The 27,111-nt window shown below is 44.6% G+C and overlaps 1 protein-coding gene across 1 annotated transcript in view; it reads right to left on the bottom strand.

The window, feature by feature from the left end:
- Positions 1-9,637: 9,637 nt before the first annotated feature.
- The window catches only part of KIF5C (kinesin family member 5C), a 152,693-nt gene continuing 135,219 nt past the window's right edge, over positions 9,638-27,111 (bottom strand). Inside the window, exons 24-26 of the mRNA XM_025404896.1 lie at positions 26,025-26,241; positions 24,684-24,797; positions 9,638-13,315 (exon numbers count right to left, since the gene is read on the bottom strand). Of these exons, the coding sequence (XP_025260681.1) occupies positions 24,691-24,797; positions 26,025-26,241 (324 nt within the window). The 3' untranslated portion in view covers positions 9,638-13,315; positions 24,684-24,690. The remainder of the gene's footprint in view (positions 13,316-24,683; positions 24,798-26,024; positions 26,242-27,111) is intronic.

The following is a 27,111-nucleotide window of genomic DNA, read 5'->3' as shown; positions in this document are numbered from 1 at the left end:
GTGCTTGCTTGCGCGTGATCTCTCCCTCCCCACCTCCTGGGCTTGCTGAGCAGCGTTGGGCGTGTTCCTCAATTGTATATTTCTCCTACTTGGAAAATGTGCAGCCATGAAATCAGACAAGATCTCTGCTTGAAGTTTTTTCCTTAAAAGGGGTATCTGAAGTGAAATAATCCATGTAAAGTGCTCGAGCACAGCGCCAGCACAAAGCACCTGCTCAGTGAACAGTAGCTCTGCCTAGCAGTGCAAAGAGAGCCAGCCCACATCTGATCAACATTAAAATGCTGGAAATAGGGACAAAACCATTGATAGACTTCGTAAGACTCTAGAATGAATTAACTAATCCTTGCAAATAACTATTTATTGCTATTTTCTACTGGTCTCTAGGAGAATGATATTTGAACTAGAAAATCTTCAGTTTCTGCTCTATCTCTAGTTCTCTGATAGTATAATGAAATATAAATTATCCAAAGAAACAACAATCCAAAAAACTTCTGAGTCTTAGGATACATTTACCTTCCTAATTTTTCCTGTTTTTACTTAGGACTCAACATGTACATTAATAATGTATATCTAGCCAGGCATGGTGATGGGCACCTGTAATCCCAGCTACTCGGGAGGCTGAGGCAGGAGAATCGCTTGAACCCAGGAGACGGAAGTTGCAGTGAGCCGAGATTGTGCCATTGCACTCCAGCCTGGACAACAACAGTGAAATTCCGTCTCAAAAAAAAAAAACAAAAAAAACTGTATATCGTTTTCTGAGGACTTTTTTCAATGAGACAATGTGTGTAGCATTCCTGGCACATAGTAGCTGCTCAGTTAATTATGACTACTATAAGGAAGTATAGGGAAGTGGCCAGAAATATTAGGAGCAGAAAGTGCCATGAATTCAAGTAGGCAAAACTGATAACCACTTTATCAGGTAGCCCAGATTTTAAGTTCACACTGGCTCTGGAATCAGACTGAGTTCAAATTCAGCCACAACTAACAATGCATGCTAATCTCACTATGCCTCAGTGTCCTCATCTATACAATGAGATAATCATGCTAGAATTTCATAGAAAAGCTGAGAGACAGAAATAGCATAATAACTGCCCTTTAGTGAGCAGCTGCTTCATGCCTGGCTCAAGTGAATGTTTACATTCTCTTTCAAGGGTTAACCTTAGAGTAGGAATTCTTAATCAAGAGCCACAGACCCTGCAACTGAATTTGATATTCTGTGTCTGTATACATTTTGACTAAACAGAGCATCCACAGCTGTCGTTAGACTTGCAAAGCCATTTGGGTCTCAGGAATAGTTAGGAGTCACTGCGTTCCAGACATAGCCGAGACAGGAGTTTTGGAGTTGGAAGATCTGTTAGAGACTGCTCAGACCACCATTTCCAAAAATCCTTGAAGGGGAGGATCACTTGGATGTCTGCTCATGACAGAGTTCATTCCTAAACATTCTCATTTGGGAGAGCAGAGCGGGTTTTGAATGAGCGCTCCAGGGGCTACTCACTACTGGCAAGCTTGGGAAACTGATCCCACCCAACCTTCTCATTTCACAGGTCAGGAAGCAGGCCCAGAGATGAGGACAGCTTGAAACAGTTCCCACCCCACGTCAGTCAAGGACCTCCCTCACCTCTGAGTCAAGTCTTCACCTCACCTGAACAAAGGAGGGGAAATGTCACTCCTTCCCACAACCCCAGTTCACACAAGGAGCACTCCGAAAACAAAATCGGGCTTCTTGTAGGAGGATAAGAAGAAGTACAGCCGGCCAGGCACAGTGGCTCACACCTGTAACCCCAGCACTTTGGGAGGCCGAGACAGGCAGATCACTTGAGGTCAGGGGTTTGAGACCAGCCTGGGCAACATGGCAAAACCCCATCTCTACTAAAAATACAAAAATTAGCAGGGCATAGTGGCAGGTGCCTGTAATCCCAGCTACTCAGGAGACTGAGGCAGGAGAAGCGCTTGAACCCAGGAGGCAGACGTTGCAGTGAGTTGAGATCGCACCACTGCACTCCAGCCTGGGCCACAGAGCAAGACTCCATTCCTGCCCCCCACCCCCCAGAAAAAAAAAATGCAGCCACCTCTGTGTTCACTGCTTAAATCTTAAGGAAGCCTAGACCCCCCTCTTGACACAGGATTGCAGACACGTCACTTCTGCCAGTGAGCAGGGGTGTGTCCTCCTACACACACACACACACACACACACACACACTTCTCATTGTATGCAGCATTACTATTTGAACAGCCGAGGCTATTCAGTGATCACGTTCAGGTAATAGCCTGCAAAAATGTAAACGTGTTGTCCCGCTTCCTAAAGCCACACACTAATTAGACACCAACCAGGGGACTTGACAGGGGATTTCAGTGGTGCCATTTAGTTGTGTGAGCCCCACAGTGGGAAATACTTCTTTCCATGCAGATCTCAGCAGGAACTGAATCTGAAGCAAGAACAGGGCAGGCAGTTGCCTCGGCAAGAGTGGTTATCAAAGTTATGCTTCAAAAATGTCCATGTTAAATGTGACGCCCAAAAGTGTCAGCTCCAGAATAATCAGACAAAATTCAGAATCATCTCTTATTGACCAGTGAAATTCTCTCCAGGCTTACCGAGGGCAGGCAAGGATGTGTGTGTTTCTTCGGGTTTTTGATGTTCACCAGTTGCAGAGTCCTGATGTAGCAAAAAGTTGAAATAACCTCCCCGAAGTGAGTTGGGCATACCTCTCACGTACGAGGCCAGCAAGCAGCTTTTCCAAGGTAGCAGGTAGCAGCAGCTCCATGTCGCTGAGAAGACGACTCTAGAAAGATACAGGTGGCCCGCTCAGACCTGTGCTTGACCCTGAGGTTGGGCAGCAAATCAGCTTCTCCATATGTATCCCTCAGTATTATTTTTTACACTCTCGGGGCCTGTGGATCCATGTGAATTTGCCTGGCTGGTTAAAACACATCAGCCAGGATGAAATTGTCCTCTTTTACCTGGGTTTCAGAGCAGGCACTGAAGCGTGGGCTACAAATGTATGGGTCTGCCCACAACATTGCTAGCCACAAAAATGCGCAAATGCCTTTGGCGTTGTATTTCCAGGAAAGAAGAAGTTGATTATTCCAGTTTGCTTCTATTCTTCTGAAGGCAACACAAACATACTCTTTTTTTTTTTTTTTTTTTTTTTTTTTTTTGAGAAAGAGTCTCACTCTGTTGCCCAGGCTGGAATGCTATGGCGCGATCTCAGCTCACTGCAACATCCGCCTCCAGGGTTCAAGCGATTCTCCTGCCTCAACCTCCCAAGTAGCTGGGATTACAGGCATGTGCCACCACGCCCAACTAATTTTTTTGTGTGTTTTCAGTAGAGACGAAGTTTCACCATGTTGGCCAGGCTGGTCTCAAACTCCTGGACCTCACATGATCCTACCGCCTTGGCCTCCCAAAGTGCTGGGATTATAAGTGTGAGCCACTGCACCCAGCCCTCATTGTCCTTTTGATAGGTAAATGAGGGAAAGAAATGTCAGTGTGGAGAACATAATCTGTGTAAAATCAGAGTTCTATTACCACGAAAACACCAAGCACAATCCTTCCTGAGGAACTTTGCAGCTCCTGTTCATCTGTTTCCAACTGTCTCCCAATCTCTGCATGGCTGCCTCCCTCACTCACTAAGGCCTTCCCTGACCACCCAGTCAAAACTAGACTGGAGTTACTTGCCATCACAGCACCCTGGTTTATTCTTTTCATAGCACTTGAATATACTAACTCATTTTAGAAAGTGTTGTTCGTTTATTTATAATTTGCTTCTAAGGAAATGAAGACTCTATCTTGTCTTATTCACTTCTCTCTCCAGCTCTGAAAACAATCCTTGGTATAAGATAGGTGCTCAAATATTTATTGAAATAATGAATGAACACTAACGTTTTTACAAAAGGCTTTTTCAGTTCATCACATGAAGATTTCAGCTGCTTCCATACAAAGCAGCTTAGATTTGGGAGTAAACTCAGCTCAGGAAGTGAGGCAGGATATGAACCCAGTCCCTCTGCACTCCTCAGCAGTCATGTGACCCCAGGAGAGCTCAGCCCCTTGGTTAAGAATGTGGACTCTGGGCCGGGCGCGGTGGCTCAAGCCTGTAATCCCAGCACTTTGGGAGGCCGAGGCGGGTGGATCACGAGGTCAGGAGATCGAGACCATCCAGGCTAACACGGTGAAACCCCGTCTCTACTAAAAATACAAAAAACTAGCCGGGCGTGGTGGTGGGCGCCTGTAGTCCCAGCTACTCGGAGGCTGAGGCAGGAGAATGGCGTGAACCTGGGAGGCGGAGCTTGCAGTGAGCCGAGATCGCGCCACTGCACTCCAGCCTGGGTGACACAGCGTGAGACTCCGTCTCAAAAAAAAAAAAAAAAGAATGTGGACTCTGGAGCCAGCTCCACCTCTACCTTGATTTGTGATGTTGGGCAACTCACTTAACATCTCCACACCTCAGTTTTTTCATCTGTATTTGGGGTGAATAACAGTGGCACCCTCACTCATTCCTTGGAAGAGATTCCACAATGCATGTGAAGGACTAGCCATTCCAGAATGCACTGTGAGCCGGGCGCGATACTAAGAGAGGTTAGACAACTTGTTTGAGGCACTTGGTTGATAAAGAAAGGGTTGGAACTACTGGAACTCCAGTCTACACTGCCGAAGTTCCTGCCACACAGTACTCACTCAACAGATGACGGTAGCAAAACATTTCCACACAACTAAGGTCAATACTTCGGCTAATGGAGTCAGGAAGGTGCACTGCTAGTGCCATTCTTGTGACTAGCTTTGGTCTTTGCCTGCTCAGGCTTGGTCCAGCAGAGTGAGCCCTGAGGAGGCGGGTGGTGCGCTGGGCTTGGGCTCTCTCCTGACGGTGTGCAAGGTGCAAGGTAAGTCATTTGACCTCACTGGGTGGAACCAGATGATACCCAATGTCCCTCACAGTCCTCTCTTGAAAGTCCTGGTGGTATACTCTTTATTTCTTTAAGAACTTTCCAATTTATTTGTTCAATATAGGAAAGGGAAAGCTATTTGGAAAGCACTATTTGTTGACAACAACTCATAGGGAAGATTGGGGGCGGGATTCTATAGCAGCTTCCAACCCGTATCACTGAGATGGACAAGCAGAGGACTGTAAGAGACGGAACCTGAGCTCTGCAGTCAAAACTAACAAAATGGTCTTGGACACGTGACTTCAGCTCTTTGGATTTTGATGTTCTCATGGGTTTATGACAGTCTGGAGACAAAGCATTTAAAGCAGAAGCCCTTATCACAGTCATCTGGTGTTTAGGAGCAGCAGGCCCGCATGTGGACAGTCATCTTGCACTGAACAGTGGGTTCCTGCCTCTGCTGTGTGTGCTGGGACAGGAACTTTCCAATACCTGGGTTATGGAAGGGAAGCAGACACCTTGTTTCCAGATGCTGGCAGAAGCCGAGTGTGCTTTTGTGTGCTGGTTTGGCTAAGTGGCTCCTTGAGCATCTCTAATCTCCCTTTGGGGAACTTGTTAAGCTCCTACAAATATTCTGCCAGGATTTTGTCTCTCAGCACTAACCGTGATTACTGGGCTTCTGCCTCCATGTATGGGAAACTGAATGGACTTGATTCATGATCCAGTGCCAGGACATTGAGTGAAGGGCACTTACCTGAGCCCTCTGGTGTGAAAAGCCACAAGGCATAAAGCATGGAAACTAGCCTGAAACCCTATTCCCTACACCACACTTCAGAGGGTAGGTCATATTCTCTACTCATGAAATACCCTAAGAATGTGTTTTCCCCCAAGAGGAAAGAGGGTGAAGTGGGTACAATGAACTGGATGTTTGTGTCTCCCTAAAATTAATATGCTGGAATCCTAATCCAATATTAGCAGGTAGAGCCCTTTGGGGTGATTAGGTCATCACGGTGAGTTTAGTAGTCATTAGTCATGAATGAGTCCAGTGCCCTTATAAAAGGGACCCCAGAGAACTTTCTCCTCCCTTCCACCATGTGTGGACACAGCAAGAAGTCAGGAATCTGCAACCAGGAAGAAGTCTTCACCAGAACTTGACTGTGTTGGCTGGCACCCTGAACTTGGACTTCCAGTCTCCAGAACTGTGAAAACTAGCTGTGTGTTGTTTATATGCCTCCCAGTCTATGGCACTTTGTTATAGCAGCCCCGGCTGACCAAGACCATGGGAAAAGAAAGAACCCTACATGAGAGCTACAAAGAGATTTGATGTCACTGGGTAGAATCAGACAATTCCCAATGTCTCCGCATATTCTCTCCTCTTCTACTCTAAATATTGGTGATGCCAGGTAGAAGGCAATAGCTGGGGTCCAAGATGAACATACTTTCTCCTCGGAAGTTTTTGACAATAACAATCCCTTATATTTGAGTAGCACTGCTGTAAAATGTCTTCCTACAGTTTCTCATCTGATCCCCAAAAGGCACTGTGAAGAATGGAGCATCGTGAGCTAAATTCAGGTATGGAGATGAGCTCACTGAGACTCTGCATAGTTAAACCACTGACCACAACCCCCCAGCTGGTGGATGGGAAGTTGAGAGTCGGATCCAGGTCCTGCATACATCATTCTTTCCATGTGGAGTTACTCAGCAGTACTACCGCCTGCCAACCAGTACTCCAGAGGTATTTTGCTGTTCCATGTAGGTCCCAGAAAGGTGCTGCAGGGCAGCAAGGACACTGGGCTGGAGGTTGCCGTCTGCAGGCAGGCAGCCAGGTGGACGCTGGCTGACGGAGTCAGCATCGTGTCACCTAGATACATCTGCCACCGGCCTTGCTCCCCGGTAGCCCATCAGAATACCCTCAGACAAGAGAAGCACAGGTAAAGGGAGGAGCTCATAAGGGAACCCCACTGTTTTCAGCCTTCTGTGGTTGGACTTGCACATGCATGTATGGTATGATTGGCATGTTTCTTTTTTCTAAAACCTAGAGCTCTGAAACGAGATCCTATTAGTCATCATGATGGGGCCAGAGGTGAGGTAAGGGACAGCCTCGTCTGAGGCCTCATACATCCCTGGGAATGACAGGAAACCCATCCAGTGCCCCTCAACCCTTTCCTGAGAGCCATTTCAGGTGGGGCAAGAGAGTACTGAGAGCTTTTTACTGAAGAAGCAGAAGAATATAGGTTATACATGTTTTAATGCAGACAGAAAGAATTAGTACCTTAAAGAAAAATAAATCCACATGGATGATAAGTTAAATTCTTACGACACACAATTTGAAAACTGACAGAGTAATGGCTACACTTCTTCTAAGTATGTTAGGTATGACAAAGATTCTGACAAGGGCACTCCTGAAATGCAGCCTTCCTGTAGAGTTCAGTGTCATCAGGCACCCTTGCCATGAGGCATCCTCCTGCATTATTGTTTCTTTCCTAGATGCATTTGATTGCTTAAAGTAATTCAAATAACAATGAGGTCTCAGATTCCAATGAAAGGAGAGAACAGAAAAGTTGCAAAGGCATAAAGCTTTGTATAAATTCTTTACAAAAGGGTTTTTGAGGTTGGCTGCTGCTTATCACTATAGAGACAGAGTGAGTGAGAGAGGCACACACACACACATACATATATGTATATCCCAATTACTATTCAGAGAGGCAGTATTACTACCTGTTGAGAACATGAACCTTAGAACCAGACTGTGTGGGTTTCAGTCCTGGAGCCTCCTGTTGTCAGCTGTGAGACCTTTGGGCGAGCTACTTAACCTCTCTGCGCCTGTTTCCTTACCTGTAAAGGAGAGATAATGGTGCATTCCTCATGGGGTTATTAGGAGGATTAGATGGATTAATACCTGTAAAGCACTTAAAACAGTATCTGGCACACAGCCAGAATAGTGCCCTGGAAATAATTGACTGCTTATTGTAGCTTTCTGAGCATTACGAGATTCTGATGCTGTTTCGTTTCATCCAGAACAAGTTTGTCAATTTCTCTTAATTTCATGTACATTCTGAAGGAATAAAATATTGTTGTAGGTAAATCTTGAACAGCTACAGTATGATAATCATTTGCGATCTGGGCATGGGGAAGGGTGAAGGTTTGAAATTTGCTCGACGGCAAAGAGGGCCTCCTGGAAGTCCAGAACAAACTGCTCTTGAAGCAAAGCAGGTGGAGAATCCCAGCCTTTGCCATCCAGGGTACTGGAGGCAGAAAGACCACCAACAGTGGTTACCTATGGGATTTTTTTTTTTCATTATTTTGAACCCAACTAACCACAAGAGAGATTGGTGTTTTCTTTGCAAATTGGACAAAGAACCACCAAACACCAAAAGGAAAGTGAAAACTCCATGGCTTGGGATGCCTTTTGTCAAGTAAACCCACATTTTCAACTAATGTGTCATCCAAGAGGTGACTCCTACCTCTGTTCAGTGTATTATGTACACAAGACAAATAACAAGACACGACCTGTCACAAATGCTAGAATGAAACCTGCCAATACACACATCACCAGTAATTGCCTTTGCAGATTATTGCTCCAGTTCCACTTTCTCCCACAGATACTCCAGCTCTGTGCTTCTGAGGCAAAGCCAGAGGCCAGTTCAGAGCTTGGTGAAACAAGAAACCTCAAGAAAGGCTTGCAGGAACCAAGAGAACGCTGGTATCAATGCAGTCCGATTGCATCGCAGAGCCGCTGTGTTCTGGGATCTGTGGGAGTCATTTCCCATTGATACTGAAATTTGCTTTGTAATCTGGTTCTTTCAGAGAACTGCTTTCCCATCTATAACACACAGGCATCAGCTGAATATTCAACTGCCGCGTTTGAAGTTTACTACATAAGTCACTTTTAACAGTGTGGTATCTGGAAACTTCTTCAGAGTTCTTGGGAGAATAACAATTTCGAAAAAGATGGGTAAGACAGCATAAAAGCACACCATTTGCAGTGCCCTTAATTACACGTTCACTTGACATCTATCCTTTCCATTTTTAATCAATTAAGGGAAAGAGGTTTACTGTCTGGCTCTCATGCACCATTAATCAAACCAAGCACAAGAATGAGGATGCTTTACATACACAATGTCATGCATGGTCACACGATTCTACTGACCCAAGGTAGGGAAGTCTCCTTGTTATGATAGCAGAAAAAAAATTATCCTGTGTCCTGGCACTGGTTAGCCTCCAAAGGATTCATGCTCCAGTGTCCTCTCACAAGATCTCAGACCTGTACATTAACACTAAGAATCAGTAGGTTAAACAGGAATATAAACACCCCAAATCCTCAAAAGACGCTGATAATCTTTCAACATAGGCAAATAGGGCTCCAATTCATTTGGTGGAGAATTAATGCCCTTCTCAAGCAAGAAGAGATTCAGATATTCAGTGAATGCACTGCTCTACTGAGCTTTCAGTCATTCCTACTTTTAAAAAAGCTAGTAAGACTTTTTTTTTTTTTACATCAGTTGCTATCTTTTCAGAACTGAAATGACAAACATCAAGTTTTCTTAGTTCTGAAATGAAAAAAAAAGTTTAGAGAGGATATTTAAGCAAAGTAAAAGCAAAAATGGTCAAAGTTGACTTTGCTTATGCTGCGTATTGGGGCGCCTGCTCACTTGAAGTGAACTCTTTTGAGGCCAGAAAATAGCTCATCCTCACACAGGCACTGACATCTCCAATGACCATATCTTCATGATGACTCAAATAAGCAGAAACAGACCAGTCAAAGTTTAATTGAATTTTATTTTCCACTTCTAGTATTTTTCAAATTATACAACATGCAGTCTGCCAGAGTACCCATACATCTTCATTTTAGAACCTAGAAGATTACCAAAATTTTCCATGGGCCAAAGGAGGGTGACTTCCAGATCTTTTGTTACATGGACTATAGTACAGCATCATTATTGATATAAACCACCATTCTCCCCTCAAACCCCCCAGACAAGTTTGTCCACAATTTTTTAAATGTGAAAGCTACTGTACAGATACATAAAGCCCAGAGAACACACATCTGCAGTACACAGGACACACTTTACAAACTAGACATGGATAATTCTACAGAATGCCCTATTCCCCTTATATCTGCACACAATGAACAGTATTTAAAATTGATACACAATTTTTAAATAAGTAAGCAGACTTCATGGAGCGGCGCTTCCTTTGGCAGTTATCCAGCCATTATTCAATGCTTGGTTTAAAAAGTCTAAACTGTTAGTGTTAAATGAAGCAATTTTAGATTATGATGGTTTCTTTAGCTTGCTCAAGATTCTGGGCTAGACAATGAAGTGAAATCTTCCCTCCACCCTCGGCCTTTCCCAATATGTCATATAGCTAGAGTCCAAATGTCTCCTGCCCTGCTTTAAAAAATGCACTTCAAAAGAGGGGATTGTTAAGAACTTTTATTTGCTTTCAGTTATTTCTATAGGAACTAGAGCTTCTTTATGTAAACTTTAGGGCTTTAAAAAAGTCACTAGATGCTACATTCTAGGCAAACCTTTTTATTTCTTCATTTATCCCAGTGTATCTATAAATTCTGATTTCTTAATCACATGGTTCTATTTCCTTTAAAAGTCTTAATGTGAAACTGTTATTTTTCTATCTACTACCTGCTGTTTAACAAAAGTGAAGTGTGCAGCATTTGAAGAGATGATATGTTTGCACAGAATTCTCTAGTAATTGACAAAAACACATTTGGCATTATGTATTTTAGTTTCCAACCATAAATCTTGATATCTCAAACAACATTCTCCTAATTTACCAATCCACCATCCTGCAGATAAAGATTATTCGTATAAACCATCTGGCTGTTCTCTTAGAGCATCAAAGAGTAAACGTTGAAGAAGTAGCATGAAATATAAAATTATTCATAGAGGAGAAAAAGACACAATACACGCTTGTCAAAAGCTGCATATAACCAAAATCATAATCACGAGCTTAGTTGTTCAGAAGTGTGGTTTTTACACTTAAAGTACAGGGAGCAATAGTCTAAAAACCTGAAAATTGCACATATGTGGCTTTTTTAGAAAGTGGCCTACAAAGAACATGGTCCAGATATAATAACTGGCTTACTATACATAACAATATTTAAGGATCCATTTGAATAATCCATTCCAATAATTTGCCTTCCTTTTAGTCACAGTATAGGAAAATTAGATTAGAAGTCCTATAAAGATTGAAGCTAGGTGAACTGACTGGCTGATCAGCAACTAGCAGAATTATCTTTAAGAGACATCAAAGCCAACTTTCTCTGTGAATAAAAGTAAAGCGAATGTTGTCAGTCCCTTGTAGAGATCAAGCAAAATGGAACTACAAGTGAATGTTTCCCTTTGAAACATGAAAGTGCCAAGCAATTCTTTAGAACTAGAAAGGGGGTACCCAGGGAAAAATCACTCTGGAGAGAATCTAAAACAATCTATTTTATGATGGATATTAACAAGAGCCAAACACCATTACTGACCTTTGTTCAATTTCCAAACAAAAAGTAACGGAGAGTAGTGGTAATGACAATTCATAATTGGCAATCATCCCAAACACCAATGTTTTAGCTGCCCAGATCAGAAGCAAACATATTAACAAGGTTATGTGGCATATGTTATTACCTGATAAACTTTGCAAAACCTGCCCCACAAGGACCCTTTTATCAGACTGCAAATAATGATGGAGCAGGTATATTGGGCTGGCACTGATAACAAAATTAAAGAATGAAAAAAATTTAAACAAATGCAAAATTGCCATCTTCACGAAATAAATACTTCAATAGTTTGTCCTCCTCCCTCTCCTTATTCCCCCCCAAAAACAAAACATACATAAACAAAGTGCAACATTTAACAAATAAATTAAGTCAAAGCAGGTTTGCTTTGCTCGGGAAATTTTATACAAGAAATGTTTGGATGTCAATGCACAGTTCTTAGCACTTTACACACACACACACACACACACACACAGTTGAACTACCTTCGACTCACACAGTCATGAGAAAAGCCCGAAGTCTCCCCTAGCATATATTTCATTACAGTGGTGAAAGCTTCAGGGCACAGTGCCAGCTCCTCATCTTGGGCACACAACACAATAGGATAGGAGCTTTCACCGAGATTGGTTTGGTTGTCATTGACTTACTCCCAAATTTGTCAAAACAAATAGCAGCACACAAGGCCAATTTAACTGAATCTTTGTCAGTTTCCCTGAAAACTTTACTACTTGGAAATTGATCTTCTTAATAAGTACAACTGGAAGCAAGGGTTGATTCAGCTTTAGATTCATGTATTTGGATAGAGCAATAACTAGATGTAAAATATCCATCTATATGGATTTTTTCTAATTGTGCCTAAGAAGATGAAACCTATTTGGTGCCAAAGAACTCATATAAATAGTCGGCAATGATGGGTTGAAATAATAACTTATTCATGGCAACTTATTCATATACAAGCACAAAGAACAAAATTGTGTCAAGTACTTTTTCCCCAAGGCTTCCTTTTTCAACTGCTGGAATGATGCTGGATTTCTTCAGCAATACCCACTCAAGCTGAAAATGGTTAGAGAAAGCAGCCGTTCCCAATGCCAGCTCCAGAACGATCAGGGAGGAAGAAGTGAGGAGAGGGGCAGCCACATTTCCACTTAAAACTTTGCAGCATTTTCAGCACTTCTGAAACAATGACGTTCAAACCGGCCAGCCGAGACTAGTTGCTGCAGGTTGAAAAGCAAGCAGCTCGGAGGTGAATTTTATGACTTTTTGCATTGACACAGATGTATCTGAATGAACAATTTCTACACTGCTACTGTCAGATTGTTTTTCTGCCCCAAAGAAATTTGCTTTGCATTTTAACAGGTGCCATTACTAAAAGGTATATTTTACAGATCCAAAGACGTGACCAGGATATTCAAAATGTGTCTTCGGGGTAATTTGTTTCGGAAAAGTGTTCAGAATGAAAACTTGGAACCCTAGAGCAGCACTTTTTGTTCCCTAAAAATATAAAATAATGTGTTTATTTTACAGGAAACCAGACAGTTGAGGCAGAGCATGGTCTCCTGCCTCCACGGTACTTGGTTGTTCCCCTCCAGGGAATGGCACATTAGGGCGTACAGATGGGACAGTGCACTGCCCAGAGGAGGCTCCAGGAACCACCCAGAAACCACCCAACACCCCGGAGGCCGAGTCAGCGGCAATGGTTCTGAGTAGTAAGTGGATCTTCTGCAACCATCTCCTTCAGATTTCTCAAAAAGAGAAAAGTCCGAGCACACATCTGTACACACAGAAACTCTACACAGCTCAAAAGACCTGAAACTGGTATACTGCAGATGGCTGGAGTAAGCAAGTATAAAAAAAAAATGGAAACTGTAGGGGGGAAAAAAATAAAGGAATTGGTGATTAATGTAGTCCTTGACATGCTATGTGGAGTCATATCTGTTGAAAGAGAACCAAAGAGAAAACATAGGAATTAGAGAACACAGTAGAAATTTACTTCTCAAAAAAGTTTTGTTTAATTCTAGATGTTTAGACCAGAGCTGTCAGATACAAATATAACATAAGTCACATATTTTCTGTTTGTTTTTGTTTGTGAGACGGAGTTTCACTCTTGTCACCCAGGCTGGAGGGCGGTGGCGCAATATTGGCTCACTGCAACCTCTGCCTCTCGGGTTCAAGTGATTCTTCTGCCTTAACCTCCCAAGTAGCTGGGATTACAGGCGTGCGCCACCGTGCCTGGCCAAGCCACATATTTAATTTTAAATTTTCTAGTGGCTACATTAAAAAGTGAAAAGACATAGGTAAGATTAATTGTAATATATTTTATATAGCCTAATATATTCAAAATAGTATCATTTCAACATGTAATTGGTATTACATATTGAGATGGTTTACATTACAATATTACTACTGAGATTTTTTTTTTTCCACACAATAGTGTTTGCAATCTGGTGTATATTTTACACTTTCAGCCCATCTCAATTTGGACTTAGCCATATTTTGAGAGCTCAAAAGACACATGTGGATAGCAGCACATGAACAGCACAACCTCCTATTTCCTGATTTTGCTTTAAGTATTTAGTCCTGACAGTCTCAACGTTCTCTTCCATAAATTAGTATCTGTTGAGGCTATGGATATTCAAAGTAACATAATGTATTTTCTCATTCCTAAGGGGGAATTAAAACATTTCTCATTTGCCTGCACTTAGGATAGCAAGCAGGTGCAACAGGGCCCTAACCCAGGCTCTCTGTAGAAAGAGGTTCCCAGTTCCCAAAGGTATGCTTCGTCTCCATCGGATAATAAGATTCTCCAAAAGACCACCCCCTTCCATTTTATTCCACTTCCCACCAGAGGTTCGGCTGGTGCTGGGCACATCTCCAGGATGAACGTCTAGACCAGCCTGAGTGGCCTCTGTCAGCCTGTACCCAACACCAGTAAGCTCAACTTTCAGAAGACACTGAAAGGCTCTGCTTCCTGTCACCAGCTGGAGGTGCTAGCTCTGAGACCCTGCTATGGGTTTTGTGCAGAGCTCATGGTACTCTAGGGGATGGGGACAGGGATGACAAAAGAGGGAGGTAGAGCCTTATCCTTGAGAAAAACATGGAATTACCTGGTACTGGAAATACAACCGCCACTAAGAAAAGCCCAAATTCTCTTTTGATTAAAAAAGAAAGAAAGAAAGAAAGAAAGAAAGAAAGAAAGAAAGAAAGAAAGAAAGAAAGAAAGAAAGAAAGAAAGAAAGAAAGAAAGAGCCCTCTGTAACCTGACACATGCTTTCTGTTTTGCCTCTAGAAGGCTTATATCAACATTTGGTACCCAACTGTGGTAATATCTCAGATTCCCGCTACCATGCTCTTTTTTTTTTCTTCACTCTCCTGATTTATATGTTATAATATTGTAAACAACCTCACATATTTTGTATAAACCAACAGGATGTAAGTTACATATAAATAGAAAAATTCTCTGTCTAGAAAGGGGTTATAAAAGTAGAAAAAAAGCAAAGCGAGAAAAAGGGAGACGAAATACAGAACAGAAACTGAGTAGAAAAAAAAAAAACCACACACATTCTTTTTAAAAATACCACCCCTTGGTCAAGTGCAGTGGCTCATGCCTATAATCCCAGCACTTTGGTTTGGGAGGCCACAGCACGTGGATCACTTGAAGTCAGGAGTTCAAAACCAGCCCAGCCAACACGGTGAAACCCCAACTCTACTAAAAATACAAAAATTAGTGCGGCATGGTGGCATGTACATGTAGTCCCAGCTACTTGGGAGGCTGAGGCAGGAGAATCATTTGAACCTCAGAGGCAGAGGTTGCAGTGAGCCGAGATCATGCCACTGCACTCCAGTCTGGGCAACAGAGTGAGACTCAGTCTCAAAAAAAATGAAAACAAAAAGCAAAAACAAAACCACCTCTTCACTGACAAGAAAAAATATTCAGAGAACTCATTTGGTATAATCTCCCACAACGGCAAAGTTACAAAACTAAGAAGGGCTTAAACAACCCTAGAGGGTGATATTCCTGTCATTTTTAGAAGTCACAGAGAGTAAGATGTCTTTGGGAAGAACATGGCCTTTCTGGTGAAATTTTGGGCTTATTGTCAGTATTAGACGTGAAAAACCTAAAAGCACGGTCATAGTTGTTATTTAAAATCCATTGTGAGCTGAAAACCAATAGGAGTGCTGCCTGAATGCCACCACTGAAATTGCCATTTCACTTTCTCCCAGGTCATTTCTCCACGCACGCCATCGCCCTGGTCAGATGAGATCCCCTTGCTCGGATGAGATGGCCGTCCTGCGTGCCTGGAGGCAGGGAGGTGCCGGCACATACCTTGGATTGTGGGATTATGACCTGACGCAATGTTTGCAGCCAAACTGTGTTGACACAGCAAGCACTAGACACAAATGCAATGGGGCGGCCTCAGTAACTCCAGCAGACCATGAAGTGACATGATTTCCCCCTGGAAGGCCCTTCAGTCAAAACCCCCGATCCCCGCTGGGCAAGATTCAGCAGGTTTTGGCTGATAGTTTGGAAGAAATGCGGGGCCACAAAGGAGGCCCTACCTGCTTAGTTTAGTCACCTCAAGGAGCGTGAGGGAGGAGAACTGAGATTGTGACAGGTTGCTGAAGGGAAAAGCACAGGAACTCTGCCAATAAAGGGTCCTTTCTTTACTAGGATGCAGCGTTCCTCTTCATCCCCAGTTAAGGATCTCTACAGGCCTGTCTGCTGAGAAGTCTTTCCAGCAGGCCCAAGAAACAAGGATTCCAGTAGGATGCTCCCATCCATCCTTCCCACTATCGGGATCTTCATCTCCTTAGATAAATTCATGGGAGAAAATAGATATAAATTTCAAAGGTAAATGAGATACAGCATTTCTGACTGTTCTAATCCCAGAGAGACTGGGGAGTCTGGAGAATCTTTAAAACCCAGTCCTGTTGACTCTCTTCCAAGTAGCTAGTCACTCACTTAGAGGCAGGGGACTGGACCAACCGACCTGCTCTAGGACTGCCAAACTGGCGCTCTGCCAAACTGGAGATGGTAATTCAAAGGGGCAACGTGTGACCAGATTTAGGAGGAAATAAAATCACCTTTCTTTAGAAGGGGTGGGGAAGGCTAATGAAGGAAGTTAATTACACAAGGGTTTTGCAAGAAGTATTTAGAGACCGTTTTCACCCCCAACTTGGGCTTTTGCAATTGCTTGCAGTGGATTTAAGCTTAATCCAAACAGTACATAATTTCAGTTTTTCTTTTGCCTTTTTATAATTCAATCCCCACATTATAAGAATTACCAATTTTACTCTACTTATCACTGCTGAATAAAAGTGGATTTATCTCATTGGAGCGTTGGTACAATCTGCTATGGAGGAACAATTTTAGTTGCTCTGAATTTATGACTCTGAGAACCATGAAGCTGAGGAGTATCGAAGTGTTGGAGCCTCCTGTGCGGTAGACGGAATCAGGAATTCTTGCCTCCGGATGCTCCACAATTCCTTCCTTTTGGGTTGAGAATGCTAGTTTCAAAGTCCTCTGCCTCAGCAGCATCCACCTACAGTTATTTCTGTCCTCTCTCTCTGCAGTCCCACCTCATCTGTCCTTTTCAGATCTGTCCCCATGACCACTTTAACATTAGCTAACATGCACAGGGGTCTAATTTTTGCCAGGTACTCTTCTAAGACTTTTTTCTCTCTTCTTTCACATTCTCTCATTCAATCCCAGACAAGCCTGTGATATGGGCACTATGATCCCAACTTCCCCATTCCACAGTTTTCTTAGCTGTCCAATGGCCAAGAATCTTGTCTGGTGTGACAAGGGGGGATTCGCTTTATACACTTCAACCAAAACAGCACACTGCAACAGACAGAATGCAAAAACAGCTGGGGGGAATCCAGCTGCCATCTATTAGATAGCCAGGTGTCAAAGAGATTTGCAAAATGTAAAGCAATGCCATTGGGCTATTTTTTGTTTTGAAAACAGTTATTTTCATTACAAATCACATTTATGGTAACATGTATGGGCTTATTACTATTTTTTAAATGAATCTGACAGTATTCTAAATTTTTTGCTTTAATTTCCAGTATGATACATATCAATATGTATAAATTCATTGATCCTTTTTTGTTGGTTCATTTTTTTGAGAAAGATTGTCATTCTGTCACCCAGACTGGAGTGCAGTGGCACAAACATGGCTCATCACAGCCTCAAATTACTGGGCTCAATCAATCTCCCACCTCAGCCTCCAAAGCAGTTGGGACTACAGGCGTATGCCACCATACCTAGCTAATTTTTTTTTTTTTAATTTTATTTTATTTTATTTATTTTTTGTAGAGACAGAGTCTCACCAAGGCTGGTTTCAAACTCCTGGCCTCAAGTGATCCTCCTGCCTTGGCCTCCCAAAGTGCTGGAATTGTAGGCATGAGCCACATACCCAGTCCATTGATCCTTTTTAAGAAGAGTAAAGGTCCTAAGGCCAAGAACTTTGAGAACTGTTGCAGGGAAGATCATTGCTCTTAGCCCAGGATCTACCACTCGTAGGTGTGGGATCTTGACAGCTCATCCCGCCTCTTTGGGATGTAGAATGAGGAGACGGGATCAGGTGATGAGGACAACACAGATGAGCACAGAGTGCTCATTCAGTGCCAGGCACTAGGCTAATCTTCATGTATTTGTTTTATTTGTTTATTCTTTTTGAGGCAGGATCTTGCTCTGTCACCCAGGCTAGAGTGTGGTGGCATGATCACAGCTCACTGCAGCCTCGAACTCTCCAGCTGAAATGATCCTCCCAGCTCAGTGAGCTACAGGCATGCACCACCACACCTGGCTAATGTTTTTATTTTCAGTAGAGACAAGGTCTCGCTAAGTTGCCCAGGCTGGTCTCAAACTCCTGAGCTCAAGCCATCCTCCAGTCTCAGCCTCTCAGAGTGCTGGGAGTACAGAATTGAAAGAATTGAGACACACCACAACACACAAAAAACAGGCATCCCAAACTCTACAAGAAGCAACGCACTCCGGGGTTGCATTGCACTTAGCTCTTTATTTTCAGAAAAAGCCCTTCTTTCATTAAATTATGTGAAGTGGGTTTTGTGGTTTGGACTTTTTATTTGTGGTTTTATTTCAATTTAATTTCTAAATTTGTTTTTGTTTACAATATGCAAATACTTAAGTAGTATAATACAATAATTTAAATCAACTCTGGGGATCTGTGAGAATTGTATTCCTTTTAAAGTACTCTATTTACTACTCAAGTTTGAGATAAAATGGTCTAAATATACGAAAACCAAGAAAAAAGACCATTCTGCCTTCAGTCTTTCAGAAAACATCTGAGGTTTCAGCAATGCCCCACTGGCGCCATCTGGTGGAGACATTTGAACAAGTCCCTTGGCTTGCCAAAGCACTGCCTGGAAAGGAAGTGGATCTCCAGGGCCCTCAGAACCAGGGAGCTGGGCAGATGTTTAATCAGGTGTCTGCATTAAGTGTGGGGCTGCAAAGAAGGACTCAGCACTGCCTGAGAGGTCGATTTTACACCGTCTCTGCTCTCAAGAGCGAGACCCTGCTTCCTCCCTCTTTCTCACTAATCATCTGGCTTCTTGCCTGCACGAGAAAACAAGTTCTAACTAAGGTGAGCTGGATCTTGCCTCCCAGTGCACCCCATCTACCACCCACCCGCATCTGTGCTTCCTCCTCTGCCCCGCTCGGCTATACCATCACCATCGCACACAGCTATGCTGTAATATCTCCCATCTCATGACAGAAAAGCAACGCAGCCCCACCTTAACCCCACGTCGCTCCATTTCTCTGATCTCCTTCAAATAAAACCCCCAAAGTGGGTTCAGCTGCTGGCTCTCCTTCCTCACCTGCTCTCTCTAGTCCATGCTAAGGTCACCGCCATCTGGCCTTCTTCAACCACCCAGTCTCTGTTGTCATCTTACTCAAGCTCAGAGCTGACCACCTTCCTTCTAGGGTCAAGGTCTTCACTTGACCACTGTGTCCCCACATGCTCCTCAGGCCCCTCGGCTGGTGCCACCTCCTTTCTCTGACCTTCCCATTTGCCAGTGCCTGGGCCTGGTCCAACTCACCCCTCAGCTCTCCTCTCTGCTGGGCCCACCTTTTCTCTAGGTTGCCTCCTTCAGACCCGTGGCCATAAACACAATCTACAGGTCACAAGTCTCCAGCCCTGGCCTCGCCCCAGCCTCTCTGCTATGCTCCAGACCCACGGATCCAGCCACCTGTTCCACACACCCACTTGGGTGGTGGGCTCAGCTGGATGTCTGAGAGGCAGCGCATAAGCAACATGATGGAAACCAAGCTTTCCCACAAAACCTGCTCATCCCCCGATTTCCCCTGGCATGGTTAAAAAGGGACCAATGTCTCCTAATTGCTGGGGCCCACAAAAATCTAGGAACTACCTTGATTGCCTTCCTTCCTCGTCCTCTTGCTCTCAACGCTCATCAGTAAGCCTGACAGCTGAATCAGCTCTAAGCAGGCACTAACTCGAGCCACTTCTCCCCTGCTGCCACCACCTGGGTCTGGTACCGGACCCTCCCCCATGGCCACCTAGGGTACCCCCTAGACAACCCCCAGTGCTTACTGTTGCCCCATTCCTACCCCTTCTCCAGGGTCCAGCCCAGAGTGGCCTGTCTAATCATGAACCAGCTCCCACTGCTCCCATGCCCACAGCCCTGGTGACCCCTCGCACTAGGTCACAATCTAACTTGCCCCCAGCCTCAACACCTTCATTTACTTGGGCCCAACTCCCTCCCCATCCACTCTAATGAAGATGGGTTCTCCCAGATCAGGAGCTACCGCCTTATCAGCCTTGTACCGCCTTATCAGCCTTGCTAACGTTCCTCGTTCCTCGAATAACCCTCATTCATTCCTACCTTTGAGAGATCATCAAACCACTCTCTCCCAGGTTGCTGTGTGCCTGGCATTTTTCATCACTCAGCCTCAACTTAAATGTCACCCCCTCTTCTAAAACAGTGTTCCTATTCCATTAGCCTGTTGCTGTTTTCTTCTGAGCACTTACCACTACTTGAAGTTACCTTGTTTATTTTCTGTCCATCTTCCCCTAACAAGCATATCACTGCACAAGAATAGAGCCTTCTTGTCTCATTCTGTGAAACCAAGTACAGAGCTAGGCTCTTGACGCCTGAACCCCCTTGGCTGGTGAGAAAAACTGAAGCTGACAGAAATCAAGCAACCTGCCCGATGTCACATGGTTGCACTCCACTGCCCCATAGGTAGCTCTAGCGTTTGAAAAAGATCATCTCCTCCTGAGGCAGCCCCCTGTGGATCTGAACCAGATAAGATCAAAGCCAGCATTCTCCTGGGTTCTTTTGATTTTTGTACATTGGCATCTTCATTGGCTTTGAAACCTTGAGGATAAACCAAAATACTCATTATGGCTATAATTCTTGAACCCTGAAATGAAGCAGAAGGAAATTCCAAAGATATCCAGCTGTAAGAACACGTGCTCTGACTCCACAGGAGGGCTGGGAAGACACAATTGAGATAATTTCTACCCAGGGAAGAGACACTTCAGAATGAAAATCCCAAAGGTCAGGAAAGACTGTCTCAAAAAGGCTTTGCTCTCATCTAAGCAGTGAATTCCATATTTCCAATTATTTTTCAAAAAATGATTTAGCATTTCTTTACTTTTCATTTGCAATTCCTGAATCTGTTGATTACTACCCCTTTTTAATCTCCACTGACAAATGCCCAGTCATTTCTTAAAAATAGTCATAGCTTGTAGATAAGTAAATTATATATATATATATATATACACACACACACACACACACACACACACATACACACACATAAAAATAAGATAGGCTCTCACTCTGTCACCTAGGCTGGAGTGCAGTGGCATGATCTCGGCACACTGCAACCTCCACCTCCTGGGTTCGAGCGATTCTCCACTTCAATCTCCCAAATAGCTAGGGTTACAGGTGTGCATGTACACGCCAAGCTAATTTTTCTATTTTTAGTAGGGTAGGGGTTTCACCATGTTGGCCAGACTGGTCTTGAACTCCTGACCTCAAGTGATCTGCCCACCTCAGCTTCCCAAAGTGTTGGGATTACAGGCATGATCCACCATGCCCAGCCAATATTATCTTTAAAAGCCCTTATATCAGCTCATAGCAACAATTAGGATACTCAGTTAGAAATAAGTCTTCCCTACCCAGTGGCTAGGATTTACTGCTATAGAGGAACTAAAAACCATTTAGTAACTATATGAATTAAAGGACACTATAAACCAACATGTATCAACTACCATGTTCTGCAGTGCTCATCTATACTAGCAACTAACATTTTTATTGAGCAATTGTTATGTGCTTAGAAGCATGACCTCATTTAAGCCTTCTGTCAATGCCAATGACCAAAATAAAAGATTTTCCCCATTTCATAGACGAAACAGATTCTGAGGTTAAGTAACTTGAAGGAAGTAGAAGACCTGACACCTGAACCCAGGTCCCTTGTCCAATGCCAGTCCCCTCAGCCACACTGCCATCCTGAGAGCTGTAAGAGGGGGCCTGTTTATTTTGTGACCTGATGAAAGAAGCACCTAGTTACAGAAGCTATGTGGAGAAGGTGTGTTAAGGAGGCTCTGAATTCAGATAAAACCATCAAAACCACTTTTAAAACTTTGAGTAAAGAAACAAATTGCCAGCTGGGTGCAGTGGCTCACGACTGGAATCCCAGCACTTTGGGAAGCTGAGGTGGGGGGAGTCACTTGAGGTCAGGAGTTCAAGACCAGCCTGGCCAACATGGTGAAACCCTGTCCCTACTAAAAATACAAAAACTAGCCGGGCGTGGTAGCACATGCCTGTAATCCCAGCTACTCGGGAGGCTAAGGCAGAAGAAGCATTTGAACCCAGGAGGCAGAAGTTGCAATGAGCCGAGATCATGCCATTGCACTCCAGCCTGGGCGACAAGAGCAAAACTCCATCTCAAAAAGATGATGATGGGTTGATGGATGCAGCAAACCATCATGGCACGTGTATACCTATGTGACAAACCTGGACATTCAGCACATGTATCCCAGAACTTAAGTAAAATTAAAAAAAAAAAATGCCATAATGGGTGAGGGTGGTTCTGTCACTCCAACGGTCTTGAAAGTCTCCCCAGACCTACTGATTTTCACTCTCCTGTATAAGAAGAGGCTACACTGGTGATGAATGGCCAGCATTTGGTTGTTTGGAGCCTACATAAAATATGGGACTGGCAGACCTTTGTTGGAACCCATGAAGAAGGTGACTGTCCCACTGCATAATCTCTGGACCCCAGAATCCCTGGACCAGAATATTTAGTAAGGTCTTGCTGGGAAACACACATACACATGTCTCTGTGCTTTCATCAAATGAGGTGATGCCTGTAGTGCATCTAGGCCAGTGCTGCGGCATATTAAGTGATCCATAATGCACAGTGTGTCAGCTGCCCACCCCAACATCCACTCTCCCTGTCCTTGCTCAAAGAGCATTACCTTTCTTTGAGGCAGTGATGGGCCCAGCTAAAAGACTACCTTTTCCAGCTAGATGTGGCCACATGGCCCAGTGCTGCCCAGGGAAAGAGAGGCATCAGCATTGCATGGGGCTTCAGGAAGGCTACTTAAAGGAGATTCATTTAGGATGGCTGTTTTTGCCTCTTCTCTGCTTCCTCTCTGGTTGCTAAACTTGGAATGTAGGCATGATGGCTGAAACTGAAGTCATTTGGTGACCTTGAGCTGGCCTTGAGTTCAGGAGGCAGGCACTTGCTTAACCTAGTTAAGAGGCTAGGTTTCTGTTATCACTGTGGAGATTCTTTACATACGTACCACCTTCCAATTTCCTTTACATAAGACAGAAGTAAACTGCCATCCTGTATAAACCATGGAGAGTTTTCAAACTTCGATGAATATCAGAATCACCTGGAGTACTTGGTTAAAAAGACAAACAAAACCCAGGCCCTCCCTCCTCTAAGGAGCCTGGGCCTCTGGGTGCTCAAGGATGCTCACATCCACCAAAGTTCCAGGACCACTGCTTCAGGCTTTTCTGTTCTAAGCTGCCCAGCTGGATCTCAGAGTTCCCTTCAGGTATCAGCCTCGATACTGACAACATGTAGTCAAAAGCAACTTTCTAACTTCCAGTTTCATTCCATTTCTGATAGGAAGCAGAGATTAGATAGGAATGGGGTGGCCCACTGCCAAGACCATTTCCCATTTTCCTGTCTAGAAGACGGCAGATGATGGCAGGCACACTGCCCGCCCGTGGGCTGCCTCCGCCTTCCCTCCTGTTCCCACTACTCTGACCAGCCCCTGGCCTGCTCCTTGGCACTGCCTGGGGCAGCACAGGTGAAAGTTGTGTGGGGACAGCCACCAAAGCATTTCCCTTGGAAGTTTTAGCCTAAGCCTGGGCCATGACAGGACCCTCCAGCCCCTCCTGCTCGCCTTCTTGCCTTGATGCAGAAAGGACTGGATGAGGAGGGGTCCAGGCTTCACACCTTACATGCTTGCCTGCCTTGGGAGCCAGCTACCCTAGCAAGGGCTTAGAGTCCAAGGACAATGTTCAGAGCCACCTCTTCCCATCTGCATGTTCAAAGTCAGAGTTTTTCTAAATGAAGTTTTCTGGTCACCTAGCAGTCTTTCTGCCCGCCCAACTAGTAACCTCTTTTCTCCATTTCCATCACACAGGATGACAGTTTTCGCTCTCTGCTTCTTCGTTTCTGTAAAGTATATCACTCGTTCCTTTTCTTTTTGCTAGGAGAGAAATGTTGGGCATGTGGGTTGTGGGCAGAGAAGCTTGTAGACCACCATCTCAAAGAAAAAAGCGCCCGGGACCCACCTAGGTATCTTCTTAAAATCCCCATTTGTTGAGTTCAGATACTAAACATAAAGACATCACTTCTATTATCTGGCTCTTTCTTTATATTCTGTTTCTGAGACTTAAAGCAACCCCCAACTTCTGTCTGCTCTGGGTAAAAGCAGTTGACAAACAGGTAATGCCCTACGGGATGCCAACTACAGAGGTGAGTCCCACAGGCAAAAAAAAACAAAGCTCAGCTGAATCACTCACCACACCTACCCCTGGAGGGGATTAGGCCCGGCCTGGCTCCAGGTCCCAGGGGCCTCAGGCAGCCTCAGCTAGAAGACCCCAGGGCTCTAGACTGAGTGAGGGTAGGTCGGGTCTCTGTTTACCTGGAACCCCCAGGGCGTGTGCTAGAATAGAGCTGAACTCCTCTCTACTGAAGGTCCACTGCCAGGCAGGGGTTTTAGAAAGGCAAGAAGCCTCTGCCTCCAGATAGAGAAACCACCCTTGACATGGGACTCACTTTGTATTTATTTCTGGTAGTGAGTGGAGTTTGAAGAGCTGCCTCCTCCCCCTCGAATGGCATGGACGGCCGTTGGAGATGAGGCCGGGTAGTGTCCGGGGCGGATGGGCTTGGCTGTATCCAACCAACAGAAAGAAGAGAGAACAGACATTTAGAAAAGGCTTAACAACAATCCTGATACCTACAGGTCACCTGTGACAACTAAAAGTCACAATTCTTATCAACAGTACTATTCTTATCAACCACCAGATCTCTCTGAAAATGGGAAAACGATCAGTATAGTTAGCAAATCCAAGGCATCCAAATATTTAGGGGACAGAAAGAACTTAAATATCAATTAGCTCATTTCTAATTTGGGCCAAGAAAAGTTAGAAAAAAAGATTTTCAGTTTTATCTGAAATGGATCATAGGTTCCCCATGACTTTCAAGGGCATCTGTGTAGCCCCTGAAATTGGATGCAGAATTCTGCCTGTGATGCTGTTTTCTGGGGATAGCGTCCATAGCTTTTAATAGATTCTCAAAGGGTATGAAATCCTACACATGCAATGAACCACTAATCTAAGGTATGATTTAAAACTAGAAACATGAAGTTGCTGGTTTACAATACATCTACACAGCAATATCTGATGGGAAATAAATTACATGTTATTGGAGATGTTTCCATTTAAAAAAAAAAAAAAAAAAAGGAGAAGTAGCTGTTTAGAGAATATCCCTAAATTGTTTTTATCCCTATGGCTCTATCCTGGGAACTAGGACTCTGGCTACACCCTTATTTCCTACATGGGCAAAATGCCCAAATCCATACAGGTCTTGAAGGGGCTGAGACTCCAGACCTTCCCAGGTTCTGTGCCAGCCTTTAGCCACACCCTGTCACGGATGCCAGCCTGGCTCTTCCCGGGGTATTTCCAAACCTGCACTTGGAGGCTTTCCCTGGGGCTCTGGCTACATACGGGCTCCTTCATGGTCCCACCGGGTGCAGAACACAGGGGCCCTTCACACCTTGCAGAGAAATATCCTCCTATTTCAGTATTTCTAAGAGTGTACCCATTTATAGCCCAAGACCTGGGCCTACGGCCTTGGCTGGCTTCTCTCTGCCCAGTTCAGAAGTTCTGAGACCACGATGGATGCCGGAATATCTCAGAATAGGATAACGGGGGCGCCTGACATTCCCATTCCCCCAGGGTGAGCATAGGGTGCAGGGAGGGCTGCGGCCTGTGGGCTCCATCCCAGTCTTTCAGATGTTCCAGAGTGGGCTGGTGCTGTCTTCACCTTTTTAGCAAATCTTAGCTGGGAGGCCGCAGTAGCTTCTCAAACCCCGGGCGCCACGGTGCACACACGTACCGATCTGGGCTGAATGGGCCCTTCTGGCCATGTTCTTGGCCCGCACGGCCTCCTTGATGCGATCCACCTCCTGCTGGTAGCGCTTGCGGTCCCGCATGGCGTTCTCCTTGGCCTCCTTCAGCGCGCTCTCCAGCGCCTTGACGCGCTCCGCCGTGGCACGCAGCCGCTTCTCCAGCTTGGGCAGTTCACAACGCAGGTCTGCGTTGTCCCGGACCAGCTGGGGCAGGAGGATAAAGGAGGGGAGTTACTACCAGGCAGGCTGCACTGCGCAAACCAGAGCAGCCAGAAGCAGCCCCTGCTGCTGAACAGGCGACCCCCGCTAGGTCGTCCTTCGCACTCCGCACAACCACAGAAAGGAAAGGAAAACCCAGACTGTGGACTCCGGTGAACACGTGATTCACGGGGTGCAAGGAATGGTGGGGTGGGGATACAATTAAAAACTATTTCCCACCACAAGAAACTTTCGATCTGAGGCAGGATTTACCTCCTCTTTTGTTTGGGTGTGTGTAGAGGAAAGGGGAATTGTGTGAGAAAATCAACCACTTTATGAGAATAGTAAATTAGCATGAGAAAGCTGAGACACTTCAAGCCGGTTCAAAAGGACTCAGTGAAAAACAAGCATGTTCCTGAGCTCTCAGAGGGCCTCCTTCCATGCAGAACCCGCTGTTTACACTGGCATGGGGTTTGGACCCAGCTTTGCAACACATCCAGAGGCTAAGAGGAAGAGACTGCGCCTTTTTGCTGACTGAAGCAGCAACAGGCCAGCCCTAGGTAGGAGTGGGTTCAAGGGCCAGCTCTTTATGTCCTGGCCATGTGACTTGGCGTAAGTCATTTGACCACCACAAGTCTCAAGTTTCTCATCGATAACACAAGTGTACTACATAATAGGGGATCCAGGTGGACGGAGGGAGTTTTGAAAATCAGAAAGTGCTACACCAAAGTGAGCTACTGCTGGATCTCCTGCTTTGTTCTCCTAGCACCAGCTCTAGTGCCTGGCAGAGAGTACGTTTTTAACAAATGCTCATTCAATCCATGAATAAAATAATGCATCTCCGCTGGGTGCAGTGGCTCACGCCTGAAATTCCAG

Source organism: Theropithecus gelada, chromosome 12, assembly GCF_003255815.1.
Source record: "Theropithecus gelada isolate Dixy chromosome 12, Tgel_1.0, whole genome shotgun sequence".
In the NCBI taxonomy this organism is placed as follows: domain Eukaryota; kingdom Metazoa; phylum Chordata; class Mammalia; order Primates; family Cercopithecidae; genus Theropithecus; species Theropithecus gelada.
Note: the sequence above shows the minus strand (reverse complement) of the source record. Positions and strands in the feature narration are given on the sequence as shown.